The 25,431-nt window shown below is 45.8% G+C and overlaps 1 protein-coding gene across 1 annotated transcript in view; it reads left to right on the top strand.

The window, feature by feature from the left end:
• LHCGR (luteinizing hormone/choriogonadotropin receptor) overlaps nt 1–25,431 on the top strand; it is a 189,173-nt gene that overhangs the window by 47,008 nt on the left and 116,734 nt on the right. Inside the window, exon 2 of the mRNA XM_075338040.1 lies at nt 14,727–14,801. Within this exon, the coding sequence (XP_075194155.1) occupies nt 14,727–14,801 (75 nt within the window). The remainder of the gene's footprint in view (nt 1–14,726; nt 14,802–25,431) is intronic.

Here is a 25,431-nt window from a genome sequence, read left to right as displayed (position 1 = left end):
TATTTGGTCCTTCTTTAATTTAATTACTAATATTTAATAGAGGGTTCTGCTATGTGTTACCAATATTCCATCTGCCCTCTTTTGGGGGGGGTCTTGTTTCTTAAGACATCTTTTGTATTTTTAAAAAGCAATTAAAAAAAAAAAGTTTAATCTACTATTAATAAAGATTTAACTTTTTATTCAGTTGCATAACTTTATTGCTGTTTGATGCAATATAACTTGTTTTCCCACTTCTGTGGTTGTGAATTAGGTGTTGTCGTTCCCCGATTGTGTGTTACTTCCTTCCCTTTTTAGTTGCCCCCAGTACACATATTGTCTCTCCTGTGTGTTTTGAGTGCTGTGTGTACGAGTTTCCATTCACGCTTGTCCATGTTCTTTTTGTGGAGTTTGTCTTTGTGTTTTCTGGCCCGCCCCAAGGGTGTGGGAGAGGGGGAGTAAGATCAGGTCCCAAACAGGAGCCAGGGTCACGTTGGGGGCTCGAACCTGGTTACCCTCAAACCTACCTTTGAGATAAAGTACAGCGCACGGTCATAAGTCTTAGGGCCAGCCTAGGTGCCCCTGTTCTGTCTCCATTTACCCCGTGACAATTCCATCTTTTAAAAGTCAAGATGAACAAAAATATAAAACAGCAATGTTACCGCTGCTCACTGTTTTTCAATTAAACTTGTTAATGGCACTCACTGTGTGTCTTAATTAACATGACTTTTTTTTGTGGGGGGATGGGTCAGTAAAGGTGCATTTATGTGAAGTTTTTTACAGTACATAATCAATTTGTCCAATACTAGATAAGCCCTTCTTAATAGCTCTGCTACCTATCATTATAATAAAAATACTTAATGTTTACTCTACCTCCAACAGCTGCGCCATTCCAGCAATTTTGGTGTTACAAATGATTGGCTGTAGCATTCATATGATAAGACAATCAAAAAAAGAGGTTGTCCTGTAATGGGAAAAGGTATTTTGTGAGGTTTTTTGTTTTATTTTTTTCATATTTTGAAAAATGTTTTCCAAATTTCTTTTACATTTTTATCTCATTAAGAAACAGGACAACGCAATCCTTTAATTCTTTTTAGAATGCACTGCAATAGTTTGGTATTGCCATGAATTATACTTGTCTGCTTAACACCAACCTATATTCTATTAGACATCCTACCATGATCTCTCCTTCTGTGTAACCAATCAGATGGTGAAGTTCCTATTGTCTACAGCATTTGTTGGGTAAAATTCTTATTTCCAATCTCAACAATTAAAATAGAATAATGGTAATTTACAATGACATGTGCTGCATAGGGACTACTTAATCATTCCTCTTTAGCCCAGGGAGAGGCCAATGTTTGGGACTTATTATTTGTATAGCTTAAATACCAGGGAGAATCACTTAGACGCAGACCCCCTGATATAGCCAGAGTACCAGCGATACACTTGGAAAGTCTTGATCAGTATGGCTCTATAAGAATTATACTATCTATTTGCCTAATTGCTTAATTAGATTTACTGCCTACATATATATGATTTTATTTTTATAGCACCTACGTTTTCCACAGCAATTTACAAATCAGAGGAGACATGTACAAATAAAATAAGACATTACATAGTAACACTTACCGAGAGGAGTAAGGACTCACAAGCCTGCTCACAAGCTTACAATCTATGAGGAAATAAGGGGACACCAAAGGTAAAAAGTATATGTCGTGTATGGTCTAGCCATGATTATAATAGACAACGGTATTCATTACTTTACATCTGGGGTCACACTAAAAATTAGGGGGAACACTATTCTCCTTAAGGAGACTTTGCAAAAATTAGAGCGCGCAATAGTGCTTTACCTAGATAATAATTAAAATAAGTCAGGAGTGTCACTCACCTGGCAGGATTAAGGAAGGCACAACTCCTATAAACACATGGAATGTAATGGCGGTTGCCCCACATGGGTTAAATGTTAAGTGCTGGTGAGAAGATAAGGTGTCATGCCACACTACCGCCAATGAAGAAATTGTTGATGAATATTTTTTATTTCATAGGTCAACATGTTTCTGGGATCAAATCCCCTTCCTCAGGACCAAAGAGTCTCTTTGTTAATTTTCTTGGTCCTGACGAAGGGGATTTGATCCCAGAAACGTGTCGACCTATGAAATAAAAAATATTAATATAATAACATAATAATATTAATGATACCCTAATTTCTCTCCAGCACTTAACATTTACTTGTGGGGTGTTATTATTGTGGAAAGGAGACTCAATGATCATCCGAGTACTTGCGGCCTTCATCGTAATAGTAAATGGAGATCTCAACAACATGGACAATGACTTATATTGTTATACTCACGAGTGCAAGCAGGAGTGGAACAACTGGGCCGCAACACTGATTCACCTGAGGAGCGTGAGTAAGCACTTTCTGGGTTTTCACCAAATCCTCTGATGGTGAGGATGGGCTTGGCTGCCAGAGGCCAACAAGTGCTACTCAGGGAGTTATGGTACTGCGACAGCTGGCCCCAGTGGTGGGAGTACGGACACAGATAGTCTTTGATGTGGAGAGGTACGGCTGATGCAGACTGGACAGCAGGGATGGGCAGATATGGAGGATTCAGCTGATAGAGCAGGTGTAGCTGGGATGGTAGGTACTGACTGGTGCAGCAGGTACGGCTGGTACAGCAGGCATGGTGAGAACAGCAAGTGCAGCAGGTGTGGTAGATATGACAGGTACAGCAGGCACAGCTGGTACAGCTAAGTGCAGCAAATACAACAGGTTCTAGTACACAGACTTGTATTAGAACACACAGCATGAAGTACATCACATGGGAAAGAACCTAACAACTAGCAACACATCTCTAAGAATAGACCTCATTGCCCAGGCACCTCCCATAGGGGGAGGCTGCCTTAAATACAATTGGCTGAGAGAAACTTGTGGGTTAGAGCGTGCTGACCCTAATAGAATAGGTGTGTGCGCCCTAAATGCAGTCCCAGGAGACCTGCATGGTGTGTGCAGGCCCTGGGAGCCATCGGCAGGGAATGGGGACACAGTAGCTATCACTGAACAATGGGGAAGGTGAGTGTGCTGGAGTCCCCACCTGAAGAAGGGGGCAGGATAGTGCAGGGACACTTGTAATGAAATAACATATATAAATACTAGAAGTGACACAATGAGTTATCAGAAGTTTACTTTACATTGTGACTCTTTCTGTTGTTTTTACAATTTTTTGTATATAGGTTGTGTATTAGAAGGATAGTCCATAAGTCTATTGGATTTATGACCTGATAACAAGGAACATTCAGTGATTTGGGAAGTTCTTACAGTATATCTATCCCATGACTGCTATTATACTACAATTCTATCTATTGGTTAGATCAGACAAAACCAAAAGAAAAACACAAAATGGGCATATACCCTATAATAAAGTAAATAAGTAAGCTTGTCTCCAAAACATTTATGAAGCCTTTCATAACCTACCTAGAAATAGGCTGAACGTAGCCGATTGTTGCATTTTTTGAAGTAAAGACAAGATCATGTAAGCTATTGCGTGGTCTCATCTGTACAGTTGCCAACTTTTTTTGGCATTTGCACAATTATGTTCATGAGAGAGACCAAGCTCACGAGGTGACGAGCACCAGATGAGTATTCACAAGCATGCTGCTTAGATGCCAAACGTCTTCCAGTATATTCTCTCACTCCACTTTTGTAACATCTGGATGTGAAGTATTGCAGGACCCTACTAATCTGATCTTGTGTTATATGTTTGAGTGATGACTCAGTATTAGGAGTTTGAGCTTCCAGGCTTCTATATCCATTTCTGTGCTTGTCCACTGCTTTTAACTCATGACCAATCCTCAGTTACATGATAAGGCCCCTTAAAGGGAGTCTGTCAGCACAGAATGACTGTTCAAACCAAGTACAGGCACTTGATGCATCAAGGCGGGGCCAAACATTTAAGTGCACCTTCCCACTTGCTAGATTTCCCTCAATCTCCACACTCGCCTCTTCTCTGATTGACAGCTCTGGCTTAATAGAGCCAAAAAGGGCAAAGTTTCATGGAAAACTCACAGGGCTAAGTCAGAGCATTGTGGTACTCCACTTGAAATATGCTTCCAATCAAGTGTGCAACCTTTTATTACCACTCTTTGCATACAATCACTGAGCCAGTTATGAAACCACCTAATTGTAGCCTTGTCAGTCTCAAACTTGGTCATTTTTTCAATAAGGATAGTATGAGATACTATCAAATGCTTGCTTAAGTTGATATACTATATCTACCACATTTACCTGAATCACCTAGTGATTCCATTGTAGAAGGGAATTAGATTAGTCTGGCAGGACTTGTTTGCTGCAAACCCATGCTGGCTCTGGTTAATTACTGTATTCTTTTCCAAGTACTTATATACCTGTTGTTTAATAATTTGTTCAAAGATCTTTCCTGGTATTGAAGTACTGTAAAGCGGGCTTTGCACACTACGACATCGCAGGTGCGATGTCGGTGGGGTCAAATCGAAAGTGACGCACATCCGGCGTCGCAGTCGATCTTTTTGATACGAATAACGAGCGCAAAAGCATCGTTATCGTATCATCGGTGTAGGGTCAGACATTTCCATAATGCCGGTGCAGCGACAGGTACGATGTTGTCCCTCGTTCCTGCGGCAGCACACATCGCTGTGTGTGAAGCCGCAGGAGCAAGGAACATCTCCTACCTGCGTCCCGGCTGCAATGCGGAAGGACGGAGGTGGGCGGGATGTTTACATCCTGCTCATCTCCGCCCCTCCGCTGCTATTGGCCGCCTGCCGTGTGACGTCGCTGTGACGCCGCACGACCCGCCCCCCTTAGGAAGGAGGCGGATCGCCGGCCAGAGAGACGTCGCAGGACAGGTAAGTGCATGTGAAGCTACGCCAGCAATCACAAGATATCGCTGCTGCGACGGGGGCGGGGACTATCGCGCTCGACAACGCAGCATCGGCTTGCGATGTCGCAGCGTGCAAAGTACCCCTAAGGCTCACTGGCCTGTTATTTCCTGCCTCCATTTTCTTTCCTTTTTGAAGATAGGGACAACATATGCCCTTCTCCAATCTTCTTGGACTTCTCCTGTTCTCCAGGACTTTTAAAAGATTATAGCTAGTGGTTCTGCAATATCTCCTGCTATCTCTTTCAGTACCCTAGGATGTAATCTGGACCAGGAGATTTAAATTATTTTAAATTAGATAAGTATTCCCTCACCATCTCTCTGTTTAAAGATAGTGTGGATTATTTTATTCCTTCAAGAGTACAGTGAAGATCAGTTGATGTTTTGCTTTCTTAGAGAACACAGATGCAAAATAGGAATTTAAAAGTTTGACCTTCTCAACATCATTTTTGACCACTTCAGCGTTTTTTTATTGTAAGAATCCTATAGCATCTTTGACTTTTCATTGGCATTTGACATACACCACAACACTTTTTTTATTGCTTTTGGCCTTGCGTCACTTCATTACTGGCTTTAGTTCTTCTAACACTTGCCCTGTAGTCCCCGCAGACAGCATTATATTCTTCTTTAGATTCGCCCCCCTCTTTCTATTTGGTATACGTTTTTTCTCTTTTTAGCAAGTGTTTAAGTTCTGTGTTCATCCATCCTGGTCTCTTTAAATGCTTTCAATTCTTCATACTTTAAGGGATTATTACCAATTGAGCAGTAAGAAATTAAATTTTGTAAAAAGGAGAGTGGTGGTCATGGGGATTCACTACTGAGATGAATAGAAGCCGCTATCTGCCAACCGAACATCACCTCATGAGAATTGTGCTTGTCTTCCAGGTGCCCAATTCAAAGATGTGTCTGATAGGGTATATATGATGCTAGTCACTACTTACGGGTAGTATGGATGGAACAGTATTCAGAAAAGCCGGGGTCTGCTAATGGGAGGACAAGAATCAGCACAAGGAGTAAACAGAGGTGTAGTCAGGTCCCAATCCAAGGGTCAGAAATGCAGGAGAGCATGTAATAAGTTCAGGGAGAAAACAGAGACATGGTCAGGTAATGGTCTGAGGTCAAAAGGAAGGAGGTCATGACAGCAACAGGGAGTGGACAGATAGGAGTCAAATAACAGTCCGGGGTCAGAAAACAGAGATCAGAACACTAGTAGAGACACAAGCCAACAGCACAACTGCAGAACCAGAAAATACAACTGGCAAGGTTCTGGGCAAGCATGCTCAGTAAAGATGCCTGAACAATCACCAGGAAGGAGGAACACCTGAGAGATCAGCACCAACATGGAATCCTGCTCTGTCAATCAAGCTGCTAACTGCAGCAGAGCATCTCCAAAGGCAGATGCTCTGCACCGAGAAATCGTGTCACTGCCAGGTCTGTAGTTCAGGAAAACGCAGCAGAGCATCTTCTAGTTTGAAAGATGCTCTGCACAGAGGAATCATGACAGTATCAAGACTCTTCAGTGCTACATACGAGTACCCAGCGCTACTAGTACACGTAGGAACAAATGACACAGCCAAAAAGGACCTGGAAACTATATTCAGATTCTTTGAAGATCTAGGCCAGAAAGTGAAGGAAATGGGAGTGCAGGTCATCTTCTCATCCATCTTCTCAGTGGATGGACATGGCACAAGGAGATTGAACAGGATTCTAAAGGTGAATAACTGACTATGTTGATTGTGCCATCAGTAATGTTTTGTTTTTCTTGACCCTGGAGGGAATTAAGCCTGCTTTACATGTTACAATTAATCGTGCGATCACATTTGCGATCGTGACTCGCCCACCCCAGGGCTATGGGACACCCGGTGCCGGGCCGGACTTGTCCGGTGGTAGTCAGTGGTGGCTGGGCCCGGCTCCGTGGCCCTGGTGGGTGTCAGTAAAATATGTGGCTTGCTGAATAAAGTTTGTGTTCGTGACGCCACCTGTGGTATGCGGCTAATAAGCCGCCGCTGCTGTATGAGGCCTCCGGGGAATGATATGGCAGCAGTGATGGTACTGCTCCCCACAGGTGGAGCAATGCCCGGGGCACTATTGGTGCTCGTGAGAGTCTATGGTGTAGTGGAAGTCTGGACAGCGGAAATAACAGAGACCACTCCAAGGGTGCAGTTCAAGTTCTTTACTCACAATTCTTGTCTGGGTCCAAGGGCCCTTGGACTGCTGGGACCACGGTCAGGGACCTCCGCCGTTTCTGGGTGATTCTTGGAGCAAAACCCGGTGCCCTTCTCTTAAGTGTCTCTTCCTTCTGCTGTCTTCCTAAGCCTTGCCTTTTATAGGATAAACCTGGTTTGGCCTCCACTACAGCCTCCAGGCTGGGGGGTCATCTGTCGGCTGATTACCCCTTTTCCAGAGGGATGGTGTGGGTTGTGGCCCGGGGAGTCTACAACTTTCCCTGGGCCTCGGTTTTTACTGTTTGGAGATGATTTTGCACTCCTCCGGTTTCTAGGGACCGTCCCCTGTTGCAGCTTGATCCCTCCACCGATGTTCCTGTGGAGCAGGCCACCGCAGCTCTACAACTACCCTTGGCACCTCTAGGACTACCCGTGGCCCTGGGACCCCTTCTATTCTCTGCGTGGTGTCACCTGGACCCTCTGAGTCCCAGGATCTTCACCAGAAAGCGTCTCTTTCTTTCCTTTCAGCTCCTGACTGACTTGGAGCTTTCTTTCCTTTCTCTTCTCCTCCTTGCCTGCCTCCAGCAGGTCTCTTCCTCCTTCCGCACTCTCTCTCAGACTTCTGTTGCTTTCTCTGTGCGGACGCTCTGAGCTCACAGAGCTCCTTTCTCTTTCACAGCTACATGCTGGCTCCTCACTCTCTCACTCTCTGAGGTAAACTGAAACTAACTTGACCTTCCTCTCTGCTCTACACTCGGCTGGCTCTTCCCACCCCCCGGTTGCTAAGCAACCACCCTATGGGAGCAGGGATGGGTCTTACGTCTCCTCCCAGCTTGCAGCATGGGAGGGTAACTGCCACTATCCCTGGTCCCAGTATGTTCCTAGCAATGGGTGTAGTGTGGATTTACCAGGGGACCGGTGTTCACTCCCTTCCTCACCCAGAATGGGGCATCACACCGCTGAATGGGGTGCAATGACCTGTGGTGACGGAAGCCTCAGGGGCGCCACAATCGTTTGTATGGCACGGGAAATTTGTTGCCCGTGTCACACAATGCTGTAACCCCCCGTTACACGTACTTACCTTCCTAACGACCTCGCTGTGGGCGGTGAACATCCAGTTCCTGAAGGGGGAGGGACGTTCGGCATCACAGCGACGTCACACAGCGGCCGGCCAATAGAAGCGGAGGGGCAAAGATGAGCAGGACGTAAACATCTCGCCCACCTCCTTCCTTCAGCATTGCCGGTGGCCGCAGGTAAGCTGCAGTTCATCGTTCCCGGGGTGTCACACGGAGCGATGTGTGCTGCCTCGGGAACGATGAACAACAGGACGTGCGATTTTTAGAAAATGAGCGACGTGTCAGCGATGAACGAGAAGGTGAGTATTTCTGTTCGTTCATAGCTGTCACACGCTACGATATCACTAACGATGCCAGATATGCATCACTAATGACGTGACCCCGTCGACATCTCGTTAGATATATCGTAGCGTGTAAAGCCCGCTTTACATGTATGATGGACTGCTTGCTAGAGACGGGTTGCATCAGGAAAACACATATTTAGTAGACATCTTGCTACACTCATCAGGAGAGCTTTACACAAGAGCAATTGGGATGGGAAATATACGGCCAGAAAAAGTATGCAGCTAATTATTCCTTGTGAGATGCATGCTATTAGAAGTGAAAATAAAAAATAAGACCAACAAATTATGAATAAAAATAGAGGAGCAAGAGAAACCGACTACAACAGAAATGTATCTATACAAATGCACAGAACATGGGAAACGAAGAGAATTGGAGCTCCTAACACAGGAAGAGCGATATGATGTCCTAGGCATCATTGAAACATGGTGGGATTATACACATGATTGGAATAAAAATTTTGAAGTATACAGCCTATTTATAAGAAAAATGCTTAACAAGAGAGGATGTAGTGTTGCATTATACAGTATGTTAGGAAAGCATATGTGTCGTCCCCGGCGCTACTCGGATCCGGGCCTTCAGGGGTGGTGGCTCGAGGGTCTCCGGACCCGGGGGTCTCATGGACACGCCGAATAAAAGGGGGAGATAGATGTACGGGCTAGGCCGTATTAAGTTCGTGACGCCACCCACAGTGTGTGGTGAGGTGGGACACCACCGCTGCAGTTGTGTGGCACCCGGGGGAGATGTTGTGGCAGCTAGTTGTTAACCCCTCCGTAGGTAGGGATGGTGGCCCCGAGACCCGGTGTCTCAGTGCAGGGTATAGCAACCACAGGGAGTGTTTGTGTACTCACTGTTAATAAACCACACAAGTCTCTGGTAAACCAAGGTGATGGTGGCTGGTGCCGCGGCCGGTTGCATTCAGGTCCCCCACCTGGCTGATGGTCTCTATCCTTTTCTCTTCACTGTTTTGTGTAAGGTGGACTTCCTAGCGTGAAACTCAGGAGTCCACTCCCAGCTGGATGTGGCCTAAGGAGCAGTGCCTGCAGAAGCTGGCCCGTGGGATCTATGGGCCCTGGCAGTGACCTCCTATCCCTGTCGGTGGGCTGTTGTCTTCTATGAGGGACTTTGGGTGGGACAGGACTTCTAGTCCTGGCCTCAGTTGGTTAATTAACCAGTCCGCTTGTTTCCGGATCTGGCTTCAGGGTCTGAGTACCCCCCTTTGTGCTATAGTTTCCGGGTCAATTCCCCGTGTTGGTACCGGCGGGCTACAACCCTGTCCCGGTCCACCTCGGTTCTGCCGAGCCGTCTTCCCGTCTCCTGCTGATGGAGACCACAGTCTGCCTCCTAGCCAGAGGCACCAGGGCTCCTACCCTGGTACCGTTCAACTTGAATTTCCTGCTGGAGCTACACTTAGCTCCAGCCCACACTCCTCTCCAAACACTTTTTGCTTGTTTTCCCGCCCGAGCTGTCTAGAACCCTGGGTGGCCGTGTCTTAACCGCCTGGTCACGCCCACTGGTTTGTCTGTCTGTCCCTAAGGGGGGGTGACTAGGGTTTCTGGTCGGCTGTGTGTTTCCTAGTGAGGGAAGGTGTTATGCGGGTGCGTAACTGTGACTACCTGTTTTTTCCAGGGCGTCACACATATGTCGCACCCCGAGTCAGCCAAGCTGCTCGGATTCGGTTGGTCTGTGGCTCGAGGGGTTACGGATCCGGGGGCACTATCGACCACTTTTAAATTAAAACAAAAGAAAAATAAAACAAAAAAAAGTCTGACTATGCCACTCGCGGTTTGCGGCCAGGGATGGTAGGGCCGCCGCTACGGGTTCCCGCTGGGGGTGATGGACGGGGCAGCATGGATGGTGGAGCCCTGTGTGATCAGGGCTTTTCCCCATGGGTAGATGAAGGGTTAACGTTTGATTGTCTTTACTTACTGAATTCGTGCCCTGGGGACGTGCTGGATCCCAGGTGCGCCCATCTCCTTTATAGTTGTGCCATCCAACCTGGTGCCACTCTACCACCATTGCACTCTGGTGTATTTGTCAGTCCTCCCCGGCGTGGAGCACTTGGAGGTCTTTCTGGCGTCTGGGTCCTGCCGCAGGCAGCTTGGACTAATTAAGGGAATTTCTCCCGGTCCCCTCTTTGCTGCTGATGCCTCAGATGTTAGTGGTGGCAGATGAGTCCTGGAAACCCACCCACCTTGCAGAGTTAACAGATAGCTTGAAGTCCTGGTCTGTTCTAAAATCTGTACCCCGTGCGTGCAAAGTACTGTGAGCCCTGGATGTGCACCCCACAAGATCCCTCTCTGTCCTTGGAGCTTGCTCTCTCGCTCTCCAGCTACTTTTTTCCTCTGAGTGGCTGATCTTTCTACTCAGGTCTTTGTGGATTCTTTGCTACTTTCAATGTGTCTCAAGATTCCTTTGTCTGTCTTGACACCAGTCTCTTTTACTACCGCTCACTTCTCTCCTCAACTCCTTCCTCTTTCACTTCCTTTCTCCGACTTACAAACTAACTAACTAACTAATCCCGCTATTTACCCACACTTCCCAGGTCACTCTCTCCTCCCCCAGGTCTGGTTCTTCCTTCCCAGTTGGCTGCCTGTTAGCTCACAGTGCCCAGCCCTGCCACCTGGCTCTAAGGGGGGTTTCCCACCCTGGTTGTGAGTGTAAATTTCCTGGTGTGCTAGTGTGTGTGTAGTGACTGGCGCAGTCATGTAGGACCCGAGCTGTTACCTTGTTGTTACCTTGTTTTTGTGACACCAGGTTACCGCAAGGGCGTCACACATATATATCCACAGAAATCCAAGCTTCAGAGAATGGTTGCTCTGTAAAACCTGGGTAAGTAAGAATACAAGGAGAGAAGGACAGAAAGGACACTACACTGCGTGCAGACTTATTAGGCAAATGAGTATTTTGATCACATGATCATTTTTATACATGTTGTCCTACTCCAAGCCGTATAGGCTTGAGAGACAACTACCAATTAAATAAATCAGGTTATGTTCATCTCTGTAATGAGGCGGGGTGCGGTGTAATGGCATCAACACTATATAAGGACAGATCAAGCAACTGACAGAATCTATGGATGGTCGCCTGTTGAGTGTCATGATAAAGAAAGGTGGCTATATTGGTCACTAATTTTTTGGGGTTTTGTTTTTGCATGTCAGAAATTTTTATTTCTAAATTTTGTGCAGTTATATTGGTTTACCTTGTGAAAATAAACAAGTGAGATGGTAATATATTTGGTTTTTATTAAGTTGCCTAATAATTCTGCACAGTAATAGTTACCTGTACAAACAGATATCCTTCTAAGATAGCCAAATCTAAAAAAAAATCCACTCCGACTTCCAAAAATATGAAGCTTTGATATTTATGAGTCTTTTGGAATGATTGAGAACATAGTTGTTGATCAATAATAAAAAAAATCCGCTAAAATAAAACTTGCCTAATAAGTCTGCACACGGTGTAGTGTAGGTGTAACTATACAGATATTTGTTGGGAATATCTATCAGGCAAAAGGAAGGGATCCAGAAAATTTTTATCTTCTCTCGCTGACAACATTGTCTTTCAAAAGGTAAAAGTGAGAATAAAGGCTGCTTTACACGCAACGACATCACTAACGAGATATCGTTGGGGTCACGGAATTCGTGATGCACATCCAGCGTCGTTAGCGACGTCGTTGCGTGTGACACCTACGAGCGACCACGAACGATCCGAAAAATGGCAAAAATCGTTGATTGTTGACACGTCGTTCATTTACCAAATATCGTTGCTCATTTTGGACGCAGGTTGTTTGTCGTTCCTGAAGCGGCACACATCGCTACGTGTGACACCCCAGGAACGACGAACAACAGCGTTCCTGCATCCTCCAGCAATGAGATGGGAGTAACGTGAATGCGGCTGCTCTCCGTCCCTTCTATTGGTGGCCCGCTGATTGACGTCGCTGTGATGCCACACTAACCTCCCCCTTAAAAAAGAGGTTGTTTGCCGCCCACTGCAATGTTGCTAGGAAGGTAAGTCCGTTTGACGCATCCTAGCGATATTGTTCACCACGGTCAGTGATTTGCCCGTGACGCACAAACGACGGGGGCGGCTGCTATTGCTAGCAACATCGCTAGCAATGTGGCAGCGTGTAAAGCGCCCTTAAGAGCATCTACCATCTTGGGATTAATTCTTACCAACAGGGAGGAAATTGTTGAGGAAGTAAAGGTGGTTGGGAATTTAGGAGGCAGCGATAATGCTATCCTCTAATTTTGGATTAAAAGAGGAGAAAAACCTGAGTAGACTCAGACTTTAAGGTTGGACTTCAGAAAAGCAGATTTTAATAGACTAATGCGGGCGTCACACGAGACAATATATCGTGCGATATGTCGGCGGGGTCACATCATAAGTGACGCACATCCGGCATCGTTTGATATATTGTAGCGTGTGACAGCTACGAGCAACGGTGAGCGAGCAAAAATACTCACCTTATCGTTGCTCGTTGACATGTTGCTCAATTTCAAAAAGTCGTTTCTTCTCTGCGCCGATTGTCCATCGTACCCGGGGTAGCACACATCGCTCCGTGTGACACCTCGGCAACGATGAATCGTGTGACGCCTGCATAAGAAAGAAAGTAGGAAAAGTCAAATGGCTGGATGTTCTAAAGGACAGAAATGTTAAGAAGAATGGAAATCAGACTGCATGTTGAGAGTGCAGTCAGTTTTTTGTCTAGATTATGGAGTCATGCCCACTGACTGTGCACCCCTCCCACATTAGCCACAGGTGATTTTATTCTTTAGTAACAGGTTCCTACTTGCCTATACACATTGAGGGTTTTAATCTCCATGTGTATGGCCATTTTTGCATGCTAAATATCTAAATTTTTCCTAGGTTTCCTTAAGCAGTAATGCATATCTATATTCATACATTCATGGTTTTCCTGCTTTAGCATTTCAGAGTGCAACTGTCTTTTTTGTTACTATAACAAATACAACAGAATTTTAGTCAGTGTGCATAAATTCAGCGAGTCCAAAGAACTTCACTATGAGTGCAGTGCTTACTACATGCAATAATGCCAAATAAAGAAGACGGTACACTTACAACATGCTTGACAAGGACCCATCCCTATATTAGGGTCCAAAATGTTGCTGTTGTCTCTGTATTTATGATTCCATAATAAAGCAAGTTGATCATTATAGGATGCTGAAGTGCCTTCTTTTGCATACATTTTCCTGGGGAAAATGGATCATCCTATGTTTGCCATTCATACATCTACACGTTATTGCAGCTTGAGATTGTCTCAACATTCTTACATTTCCAACGACCAAGCAATGTCCCTCTAAAGCGGGCTTTACACACTGCGATATCGGTCCCGATATCGCTAGTGGGGGTACCCGCCCCCATCTGTTGTGCGACATGGGCAAATCGCTGCCCGTGCCGCACAACATCGCCCAGACCGTCATACATACTTACCTGCCCGGCGACGTCGCTGTGACCGGCGAACCGCCTCCTTTCTAAGGGGGCGGTCCGTGCGGCGTCACAGCGACGTCACTGAGCGGCCGCCCAATAGAAGCGGAGGGGCGGAGATGAGCGGGACGTAACATCCCGCCCACCTCCTTCCTTCCGCATTGTGGCCGGGAGGCAGGTAAGGAGAGCTTCCTCGTTCCTGCGGCGTCACACGGAGCGATGTGTGCTGCCGCAGGAACGAGGAACAACCTCGTTACTGCTGCAGTAACGATTTTTGAGAATGGACCCCCATGTCACCGATGAGCGATTTTGCACGTTTTTGCAACGATTCAAAATCGCTCATAGGTGTCACACGCAACGGCATCGCTAATGCGGCTGGATGTGCGTCACCAATTCCGTGACCCCAACGAGTTCGCATTAGCGATGTCGCAGCGTGTAAAGCGGCCTTAAGTAGTTCAGAAAAGTCTGGATTACCCTTCTTGGACAGCATTTTTATTTGGTTATTTGCAGCTAAGCTCAGGAGTTGTCCCTGAACTGCTGCTAGGGGACCGGCCCAGGGGGCATCTGCCAGTCTGCCCCTAGCTAGGCTGAATATAATTTTATTAAACACTGAATAGCTCAACAGGGTGTTTTTTTTTGTTTGTTTTTGTTTTTTTAAAAAAGCACAATTTTTATCTCCAAATGCACATCATCAAGGACATTAGGATGTGAAGAAGCACAAGCTCAGATATCAAATAAGAATATTTAGTACTTTACTTTTTAAGTTTGTAAATTGTGGAAAACACTTATTAAAAATGCCATTTACTTTTTTCTAGGTCATTATCCCAATTCTCCTTTAGAGTGATTCCATCTGAAGTATTTCAGAATTTTCACCAAGATATCTTAAAAATGTAAGTGTTTTTACTGGAAAAGCGTATAATTATTCTGTTGAAGTATTGATGCATATTGAATCTAGCTCACGTGTTGAGAAAAGGATTAAATGAAAAAGCTGTTAGTGAATGTAATGAAACTACACCTATTGATCACTTGCTTAAAAAAAAATAAATTTGTAAGTTATCTTTTCCTGCAATGGTTCATATTTTATGCTTTTCATGGAATTGAGTGTCGTTATCATGTATCAGGTCTACAGGAAAATACCAGACAAAAATGGAAAATTGCAATATCTTCTTTATCTGTGGCTTTGCGCTCCCTATATTGATTGTTATTTTTGTTTATTTTTCTTGGTTATATAGCCCAGCACTGTACAGCCGTTATTATCACTGTCCTCATTGGGCCTCACAATCTAAATTTCCTATCAGTATGTCTTTAGAGTGTTAGGAGCTGGAGTATCTGGAGGAAACCCATACAAGCTCCTAGCAGATGTTGTCATTGCAGAGATTTGAACCCACTGCAAGGTTACAATGCTAACTACCAGTGGCTTATCTAGAGTTCGATGGGCCCGGTGCAAAATTTGGACCTGGGCATCCCTGCATGTTGGCCAGATGTATGGGCCCTTGTAGTGTTCTAAATCCTATAAAGAATGTGTTGCCCTTCCCCAATCATTATGTAGTCATGTCCCCATCCTGTGCTAATGTCTCCCATCCTGGACCCCTTCTTGGTATATATGTCCCACCTTCTGCCGTGGTTCTCCAGCACATTAAAAAAAAGCACTTTAATCAACTTGCCCCTCTCCACGATGCCTGCAGTCCTCTTCTCTTGCTGACGAAGATTAACGTGTCTGCTAAGAGCGATGCATGACGTCACTGCCATGCCTGGCATACCGATATCAGCTGCCAGCCTCTGATGCCTCAGTGTATTTCAGATGAGTGTGTGTCCCCGGATGCACATCCAGCTGAGGTAGGCACTGGCGTCAGTGGGCACCCATTCAGCATGGCTCTGGTCGCGGTCTCACCCCCTGTGACCGTGATCGCTTTGCCCCTGCTATCCACTGACCCACGGTTCTGCCCCTGTTACAGAATGAATTCACGGAGAAAAAAATATTTAGATTAAATCTTAACTGGAAAGAATATTTAAAAGGCAGATGAGTCAATAAGAGGTTGAGACAAAGGGGTTATCCTAAACCGGTACACCTTAAAGACTAAATAAATGCTGCAAAATCATCTAAATCTACAGTCATGGCCAAAAGTTTTGAGAATGACACCAAAATTATATTTTCACATCATCTGTTGCCCTCTGGTTTTTAATTGTGTTTGTCTGATGTTTACATCACATACAGAAATATAATTGCAATCATATTATGAGTACCAAAAGGTTATATTGACAGTTAGAATGAGTTAATGCAGCAAGTCAATATTTGCAGTGTTGACCCTTCTTCTTCAGGACCTCTGCAATTCTCCCTGGCATGCTCTCAATCAACTTCTGGATCAAATCCTGACTGATAGCTGTCCATTCTTGCATAAGCAATGCTTGCATTTTGCCAGAATTTGTTGGTTGTTGTTTGTCCACCAGTCTCTTGATGATTGCCCACAAGTTCTCAATGGGATTAAGATCTGGGGAGTTTCCAGGCCATTAACCCAAAATCTCTATGTTTTGTTCCATGAGCCATTTAGTGATCACCTTTGCTTTATGGCAAGGTGCTCCATCATGCTGGAAAAGGCATTGTTGGGCGCCAAACTGCTCTTTGACAGTTGGGAGAAGTTGCTCTTGGAGGACATTTTGGTACCATTCTTTATTCATGGCTGTGTTTTTAGGCAAGACTGTGAGTGAGCCGATTCCCTTGGCTGAGAAGCAACCCCACACATGAATCGTTTCAGGATGCTTAACAGTTGGCATGAGACAAGACTTGTGGTAGCGCTCACCTCTTCTTCTCCTAATAAGCTGTTTTCCAGATGTCCCAAACAATCGAAAAGGGGACTCATCTGAGAAAATGACTTTACCCCAGTCCTCAGCAGTCCACTCCCTGTACCTTTTGCAGAAAATCAGTCGGTCCCTGATGATTTTTCTAGAGAGAAGTGGCTTCTTTGCTGCCCTTCTTGAAACCAGGCCTTGCTCAAGCAGTCTCCGCCTCACAGTGCGTGCAGAAGCACTCACACCAGCCTGCTGCCATTGCTGAGCTAGCTCGGCACTGCTGGTAGTCCGATCCCACAGCTGAAACAGTTTTAAGATACGGTCCTGGCGTTTGCTGGTCCTTCTTGGGCGCCCTGGAGCCTTTTTGGCAACAATGGAAGCTCTCTCCTTGAAGTTTTTGATGATGCAATAGATTGTTGACTGAGGTGCAATCTTTGTAGCTGCGATACTCTTCCCTGTTAGGCCATTTTTGTGCAGAGCAATGATGGCTGCACGTGTTTCTTTAGAGATAACCATGGTTAACTGAAGAGAAACAATGATACCAAGCACCAGCCTCCTTTTAAAGTGTCCAGTGGTGTCATTCTTACTTAATCAGGACTGATTGATCGCCAGCTCTGTCCTCATCAACACCCACAGCTGTGTTAATTGAACAATCACTAAAACAATGTTAGCTGCTCCTTTTAAGGCAGGAATGCAATGATGTTGAAATGTGTTTTGGGGGTTGAAGTTCATTTTCTTAGCCAATATTGGCTTTGCAAGTAATTGCTGTTAAGCTGATCACTCTTTATGACATTCTGAAGTATATGCAAATTTCCATTAGAAAAACTTAAGCAGTAGACTTTGTAAAAATTAATATTTGTACCATTCTCAAAACTTTTGGCCATGACTGTAACCTATTAGTCCCACAGATTAAAATGCGTCAGACAATGTTATTAGACTTATTGGCACATAAGACAAAAGATGCAAGGAAGTGAAGGAGGTGATTTTGAAGTTCTGGTCCATTCTTTAGCTGGATGATGATATAAAGGATTTGGTTACTGAGCGATTATTCTTTAGTGACTTACCATCGAGGGAGAAATTTAAGAGATAGATTGGTGCACAGTCATCTAGGATCCCTGAAACTAAACCCGGCTTGGCTTAATAGGAATCCCCCTAAAGGTTCATATATCTGTGGCACTTGCAAGGCATGTGAATTCATTCCTAGGGGTACCAAGATCTTCTGTGCTGCAACGGGTGAATCCTTCATGGGTAGGGACTTCATTAACTGTAAGTCGGAAATGATTGGTTTATCTGATCTCATGTCTTTGTCAACAAAATTATGTGAGCAAAATAATAAGATATTTTTGGAGCACGTGTGGGACATGAATCAAAATAAACCAGGGGCCAACCACATCTAGCATGATCACAATGGAGATCTAGGTGTCGTTACTAGTGTTACCATCTGTAAGAAGGGGAGACCTTCACAATTAATTGCTATGGAAAGAGGTCCAGTGAATTTTTAAAATGAAAGGTGAGAAACCACAGGGTGTTAATGACTATTTCATTTGTCCTGTTTATTTGAGCGGCCTGGTGTTATATTCTTTGGGATAATGTCAATCTACATATCCTTGGGATTTATATATATATATATATATATATATATATATATATATATATATATATATATATATATATATCAACTTAATCCTGGCATTATTGTCAATAATTGAACTTCTGAGGGTAGACCAAGTGAAATAAGAATGCTGCTAGGGAACATCAGAGTGTGATTTTGTTAGCTCAATATGTATACTGTACGTGAGTCATAATGAAAAGTAAAGTACCTAAAGAATGGTTATGCCTTGAAGAGACCGTTGATTGGAAGTCTCTATGATTTATTATCTATTTGGAGTGTACTGTCACTTTAAATGATGACCTGCAAATTGCCAGATACATGGGACTGTTGCTGGAAATACTAACTGGATTCTTTTTTGGGTGTGTCATATTTATGATCACCTACTGTGAAACTAAGGAACCAGTTAATGTCTTCAGGCTTGCTAAAAAAAATTTAGGGTGTGGGATTTCATTTCTAGAACAAAGACTTGTTCAGGTAATGTTGCTAAGCTGGGTGGATGCTGGGAGTGTCTTTACTTATTATGCACTTATTATGTATTCTACTATTTACTATCATGTAAGGAACGCCTACATTTATGCATGGTACACCTATATTTCCGAGGACTATAAAAGATCTGATTCTCATAAAAATCATTTGGAGTGCTTTAGAAATCACATGCCTGTGTATGTCTATATTTCCCACCGGTGCCATTGAATGAATCCCAGAAACTTTTAATAGGAGTAAGAATTACTTCAACACCTACAGAATAGTAATGTATTGAAGACATCTTTGATTTAATGTTATTCTGTTCTAGTGTATATTTGGGGTGTACGGTAACTTTAAATGACAAACTGCAAATTGAATCTTGAGCTAAATTGAATGTTTCATATACACCCTACATGGAACAAGGGGAGTTATGAGTGACACTATAAATTGTGGTGTTAATATGTTTGGGGAAACTATTATGTACCTAGTAGAGTTGAGCGATGTTCGAGGTTCACCAATTTCATGTTCGAGTGATTTTGGGGGGTGCTCGAGATCGAACTCGAACTCGAGCTTTTTGCTAAAAAAAACGACAGTTCGAGTTACATTCGAGAATGGTTTGATCACCAAAACTGTGGCTTTTTAAAGCTACAGTGTGCAGGGAGCCATCGCTAGCAGCCTGCGGTAAGCTGGTAACCAAGGTAAATATCGGGTATCCAAGCAAAGCGCTTTGCTTAGTAACTCGATATTTACCCTGGTTACGTGTGCAGGGAGCTGACACTTCCCCGCTCGGATATTCCCTCTCCTGCACTCAGCATGTACACACACACACTCACACTCACCTGTTCCCAACCATGCAGTCCTCGACACTGACGTCCTCAGCGCCACATGGCCTCGCTCGGCTTCACCCACCTCGCACTCCGCCGCCGCACACATGGCCCCGCTCGGCTCCACCCACCTCGCACTCCACACACATTACTGCGCTCGGCTCCACCCACCTCGCACTCCGCTGCCCGCACACATTACCCCGCTCGGCTCCACCCACCTCGCACTCCACACACATTACCCCGCTCGGCTCCACACACCTCGCACTCCGCACACATTACCTCGCTCGGCTCCACCTACCTCGCACTCCGCACACATTACCCCACTCGGCTCCACCCACCTCGCACTCTACACACATTACCTCGCTCAGCTCCACCCACCTTGCACTCCGCAGACATTACCCCGCTCGGCCCCACCCACCTCGCACTCTACACACATTACCTCGCTAAGCTCCACCCACCTTGCACTCCGCAGACATTACCCCGCTCGGCCCCACCCACCTCGCACTCCGCACACATTACCTTGCTCGGCTCCACCCACCTCGCACTCCGCACACATTACCCCGCTCGGCTCCACCCACCTCGCACTCCGCTGCCCGCACACATTACCTTGCTCGGCTCCACCCACCTTGCACTCCGCACACATTAACCCGCTCGGCTCCACCCACCTTGCACTCCACACACATGGCCCCACTATGCTCCACCGACCTCGCACTCCACAGACATTACCCCGCTCGGCTCCACCCACCTCGCACTCCGCACACATTACTTTGCTCGGCTACACCCACCTCGAACTCCGCTGCCCGCACACATTACCTCGCTCGGCTCCACTTACTTCGCACTCCACACACATTACCCTGCTCAGCTCCACCCACCTTGCACTCTACACACATTACCTCGCTCGGCTCCACCCACCTCGCTCTCCGCACACATGGCCCCGCTCGGCTCCACCCACCTCGCACTCTGCACACATTACCCCGCTCGGCTCCACCCACCTCGCACTCTGCTGCCCGCACACATTACCTCGCTTGACTCCACCCACTTCGCACTCCGCACACATTACCCCACTCGGCTCCACCCACCTTGCACTCCGCACACATGGCCCCGCTCAGCTCCACCCACCTTGCACTCCGCACACATTACCCCGCTCAGCTCCACCCACCTCGCACTCCACACACATTACCCCGCTCGGCTCCACCCACCTCGCACTCCGCACACATGGCCCCGCTCGGCTCCACCCACCTCACACTACGCACACATTACCCCGCTCGGCTTACCTGCTGTGATGAAGTCCTGCCCTCCCAATGTCAGCGCTGTCACTGTCTTCCACGGCCGCCGCTTGTCCTCTCACTGCTGGCCCGAGACTGTCAGTAGCGGTGACGTCACAGGCTCCCACGATACTTGGTTGTAAAGGCGGTGGTCATTGAACTCAGTGACAGCTCTGCTGTCACGAGTGCAGCGATTACCGAAGGTAATGTCCCTTGCTAAGCTCCTGACAGCAGCACTTGTCATGCCCTGCAGTGACCTGGGCTGACCTATTGATGTTAGCTCAGGTCACTGCATTGCTCTCCCAGCCAATGGGGAACATTCTGTTCTTCATTGACTGGGACAGTGACTATGGTATGGATCGTCATGGGAACCCCTTTGATTACAGCAGACCTGGATTTGTTTTTCTTTTTAATAAATTGGTGAAAAAGGGAATGTTTTGGGGAGTGTTTTTTCAAATAAAAATGTGTTTGTCGTCTATTTTTTTTTTATTAGTGACTGGGTTGGTGATGCCGGGTATCTGATAGATGTCTGACATCACCAACCCCAGGGCTTGATGCCAGGTAACATTACACATCTGGTATTAACCCCATATATTACCCCGTTTGCCACCGCACCAGGGCAATGGGATGAGCTGGAACGAAACACCAGGATTGGCGCATCTAATGGATGCGCCACTTCTGGGGCAGCTGCGGCCTGCTATTTTTAGGCTGGGGAGAGTCCAATAACCATGGACTTCCCTAGTCTGAGAATATCAGACCCCAGCTGTCCGCTTTACCTTGGTTGGTGATCCAATTTTGGGGGGACCCCCATGTGTTTTGTTTTTTTTTTAATTATTTATTTAATTTAAAATAACAGCATGGGATGCCCTCAGTTTTGGATTACCAGCCAAGGTGAAGCTGCCAGCTGTGGTGTGCAGGCTGCAGCCGTCTGCTTTACCCTAGCTGGCTACAAAAATAGGGGGAACCCCACGTCATTTTTTAAAAAAATGTATTTTTTTTTACTAAATACAAGGCTAAGCACCCTTTAGTGCCACATGAAAGGCACTAAAGGGTGCAAAATTACAAAATGCATGAGAGTGGGACATTATGTGTCTTTCTGCCATTATAATGACAGAACAGACTGATATGAAGTGTACAAGCACAGGAAAATCACCAGAGCGCTCTACGCTGTGAAAAGCAGTAGAAAATGGCACTGGAGTGAACATGTGACCGCCTCATGTAGGTTGAAGCTATGGATCCTGGGTAAATTTATGTATTTTCCCTCCTTCAGTTTTTTTGCAGTACGCAAAAAAAACAGAAGGCACACGGATGACAAACAGATGACATACGGACCGTATACGGAACAGAAACGGATGCCACATAGATGCACCCATGAAGAAAACGGACCGTTTTTTTGCAGATTGCAAAAACGGATCGGTCGTGTGAATGTAGCCTTATTCTGATCTGCCATTTATAAACAGCAGGAAGAAATGTGAATAGCGCCCCCCAGCGTTAGAAAATCTCCGGGGTTTCAGGAGGTAGCTGAGACCCTGGAGATCATGATTCAGGCCGGTTTTTCCGGTCCCCGCTTACGTGATCACCAGTATACACCGTATACCGATGATCACGTTACAGTAAATGACAGCGCCGGTAAAAAATTATTTATCTCCCATCTGGCATGAACAAACATGTCAGATGGGAGATAAATCTCCTCCCGGTCCCCTCCGGTCCTCCGATGTCGCCAAAGTGACCCTCCCCCGACCCCCTCCCGGAAATCCAAGATGGCCACGTGCACAGCAGCGCGCCTGCCGCATTCACCCTACTCCTCTGATTTCTGTCGCATGTGCATGACACATGCGACAGAAAACCCCTCCCCAGGCCCTGCCTGGTCACCCCCTATAACACCACCGGTGTTCCCCGGTGTCCCATGGTACCTGTGCAGCGTTAATCCCCCGCGGCCCCCTCCTTCACAATAGACGCTGCCGCATGCACAGAGCGGCTGTCAGCTCAGCTTCCTGTGTTCAGACACAGTGAGTGGCGGTAACCATGCATCTGTAAGCTACTGCAATGCCCTGCTCATGAGGTAAGGAACATAGTTGATCAGGAGAGCTATACTTCATTTCCAAATGGAGGTATTGATTTTATAGTTGCCCTGCTGAACGACTACCAAACATGAGAGTCCGTTATATGCCACAAGAAAACATGTCTAAATAGCGAGCTCTGTTGTTTAGTATTCATTCAGCTGGATAACTGGACTTAAAGGGGTATTCCATCTCCAAGATCCTATCCCCAATATATAGTTGGTGGAATAGCAATAATATCAGCAAATACCAATATTTGGAAATGTAGAATAGTTCTCCTGATTAGGCATGCCCTTACCTCATGAGCAGGGCATTGCAGCTTTGGTAGCAACCATTACGACATGGACTCTGCTGCTGTGGACCCGGGGAGAGTGAGTGCAGATTCATTGCACACACACTCCTCACATGGAGGGTCTGCACTCCTAGAAAATGGGGGATACGTTCCCTGAGCGTGTCCCCCCATATTCTAGACGGTCCAGAGTCATCGTGGATCCCCCTTATTTTTTTCCTTACAATAAATTGGTGAAAGAGGGAATGTTTTGGGGAGTGTTTTTTCAAATAAATTTTTTGTTGTCTATTTGTTTTCTTAGTACTGACAGTTTGTGATGTCGGGTATCTGATAGACGCCATGACATCACAAACTGCTGGGCTTGATGTCAGGTGACCTTACAGCTAGTATCAACCCCATATATTACCCCGTTTGCCACCGCACCAGAGCACAGGATGAGCTGGGGTGAAGCGCCAGGATTGGCGCATCTAGTGGATGCGCCACTTCTGGGGCGCCTGCGGCCTGCTATTTTTAGGCTGTGAAGGGCCAATAACTATGGACCTTCCACTCTGAGAATACCAGACCACAGCTGTCCGCTTTACCTTGGCTGGTGATCCAATTTGGGGGACCCTACTTTTTTTGTAATTATTAATATTTATAAAATAATTATAAAAAAAGAGCCTGGGGTGACCTCCACATTGGATCCCCAACCACGGTAAAGCTGCCAGCTGTGGTTTTCAGGCTACAGCCGTCTGCTTTACCCTAGCTGGCTATCAAAAATGGGGGGACCCCACGTCATTTTTTTTTTTAACTATTTTTTTTAAATAAAAAAAATTAATGGGCTTCCCTGTATTTTGATTGCCAGCCAAGACAACGCCAGGCAGATGGGGGTGGCAACCCGTAGCTGTTTGCTTTATCTGCGCTGAGAATCAAAAATACCGCGGAGCGCTACGTCATTTTTTTTAAAGATTTATTTTTACAGCACTGTGATGTCAGGCAATCAAAATACAGGGAAGCCCTTTTTTTTTTTTTTTAGTTATTTAAGTAAATAATTAAAAAAAATATATATGGGCTCCCGCTGCATTTTTTGTATTGCTAGCTAAGGGTAATCCAAGCAGCTACTGGCTGCTAACCCCCACTGCTTGGTGTTACCTTCACTGGCAATGGAAAATCCAGGGAAGTATTTTTTATTTTTTTTTTGCCAAAAAACTACAAAAAAAAGGATGTGAGCTTCATCATGTTTTTGTATGCTAGCCAGGTACAGCAGGCAGGTACGGCTGCCCCCAACCCCCAGCTGCCTATTTGTACCCGGCTGGGAAGTACAAATATAGGGAAGCCCTTTTTTTAATTATTTCATGAATTTCATGAAATACTTTTAAAAAAAATGACGTGGGCTTCGCCCCATTTTTGTGTCCAGTCGGGTAGAACTAGGCAGCTGGGTATTGGAATCCGCAGCACAGGTTAGCCCGAGCTTTCTGGGCACCCCTGCTGCGAATTGCAGTCGCCCCAGAAAATGGCGCTTTCATAGAAGCGCCATCATCTGGCGCTGTATCCAACTCTTCAGATGCCCTGATGCTGGTGGCTCGCTGGGTAATAATGAGTTAATGCTAGCTTTGTTTTACTAGCTAGTATTAAGTCAGAGATTCTTAATGTCAGGCAAGTTTGACCCAGCCATTAAGAATCTCCAATAAAGGGTTAAAAAAAAGACACCACACAGAGAAAAAATACTTTAATAGAAATAAATACACAGACACAGTTAGAGACTCCATGTTTATTACTCCCTCTTATTCCTCCACGTTCCATGGTCTTCTGTCTTCTTTCTCCTTCAACCCATGCAGCTCTGCTACATCAGCAGCACTGCATGGGAGAAAGACGCTGCTGTTCCCCGTGCAGAATTTACTCCGTGAGTGATCAGTGCTGCTGGCTGTAAGTGGTGACGTCACCCTTCACAGGCGCGTTGCTATAGCAACGGTGCTCCGATCACGTGATTCCCGGTGCCACTGTGGCTGTAAGCGGTGATGTCACCGCTGATAGGCGCGTTGCTATAGCAACGGTGATCTCCGTTTTTAACCGGCTGTGGCAGCCGGTGAATAACAGAACAGGGAAGCAGAACGGGGAGTCGACCGTGTGCCAGAACATGTCGCTGGTACACGGAGATACACAAATGATCACCGCGTACTGGAGAGATGCACTGACAGGTCCTAGCGTGACGTCAAAGCCATGTGACCAGTCTGTAGCC

The sequence above is a fragment of the Anomaloglossus baeobatrachus genome, chromosome 3, assembly GCF_048569485.1.
Source record: "Anomaloglossus baeobatrachus isolate aAnoBae1 chromosome 3, aAnoBae1.hap1, whole genome shotgun sequence".
NCBI classification, from domain to species: domain Eukaryota; kingdom Metazoa; phylum Chordata; class Amphibia; order Anura; family Aromobatidae; genus Anomaloglossus; species Anomaloglossus baeobatrachus.
This window is presented reverse-complemented; position numbering and strand designations above follow the sequence as displayed.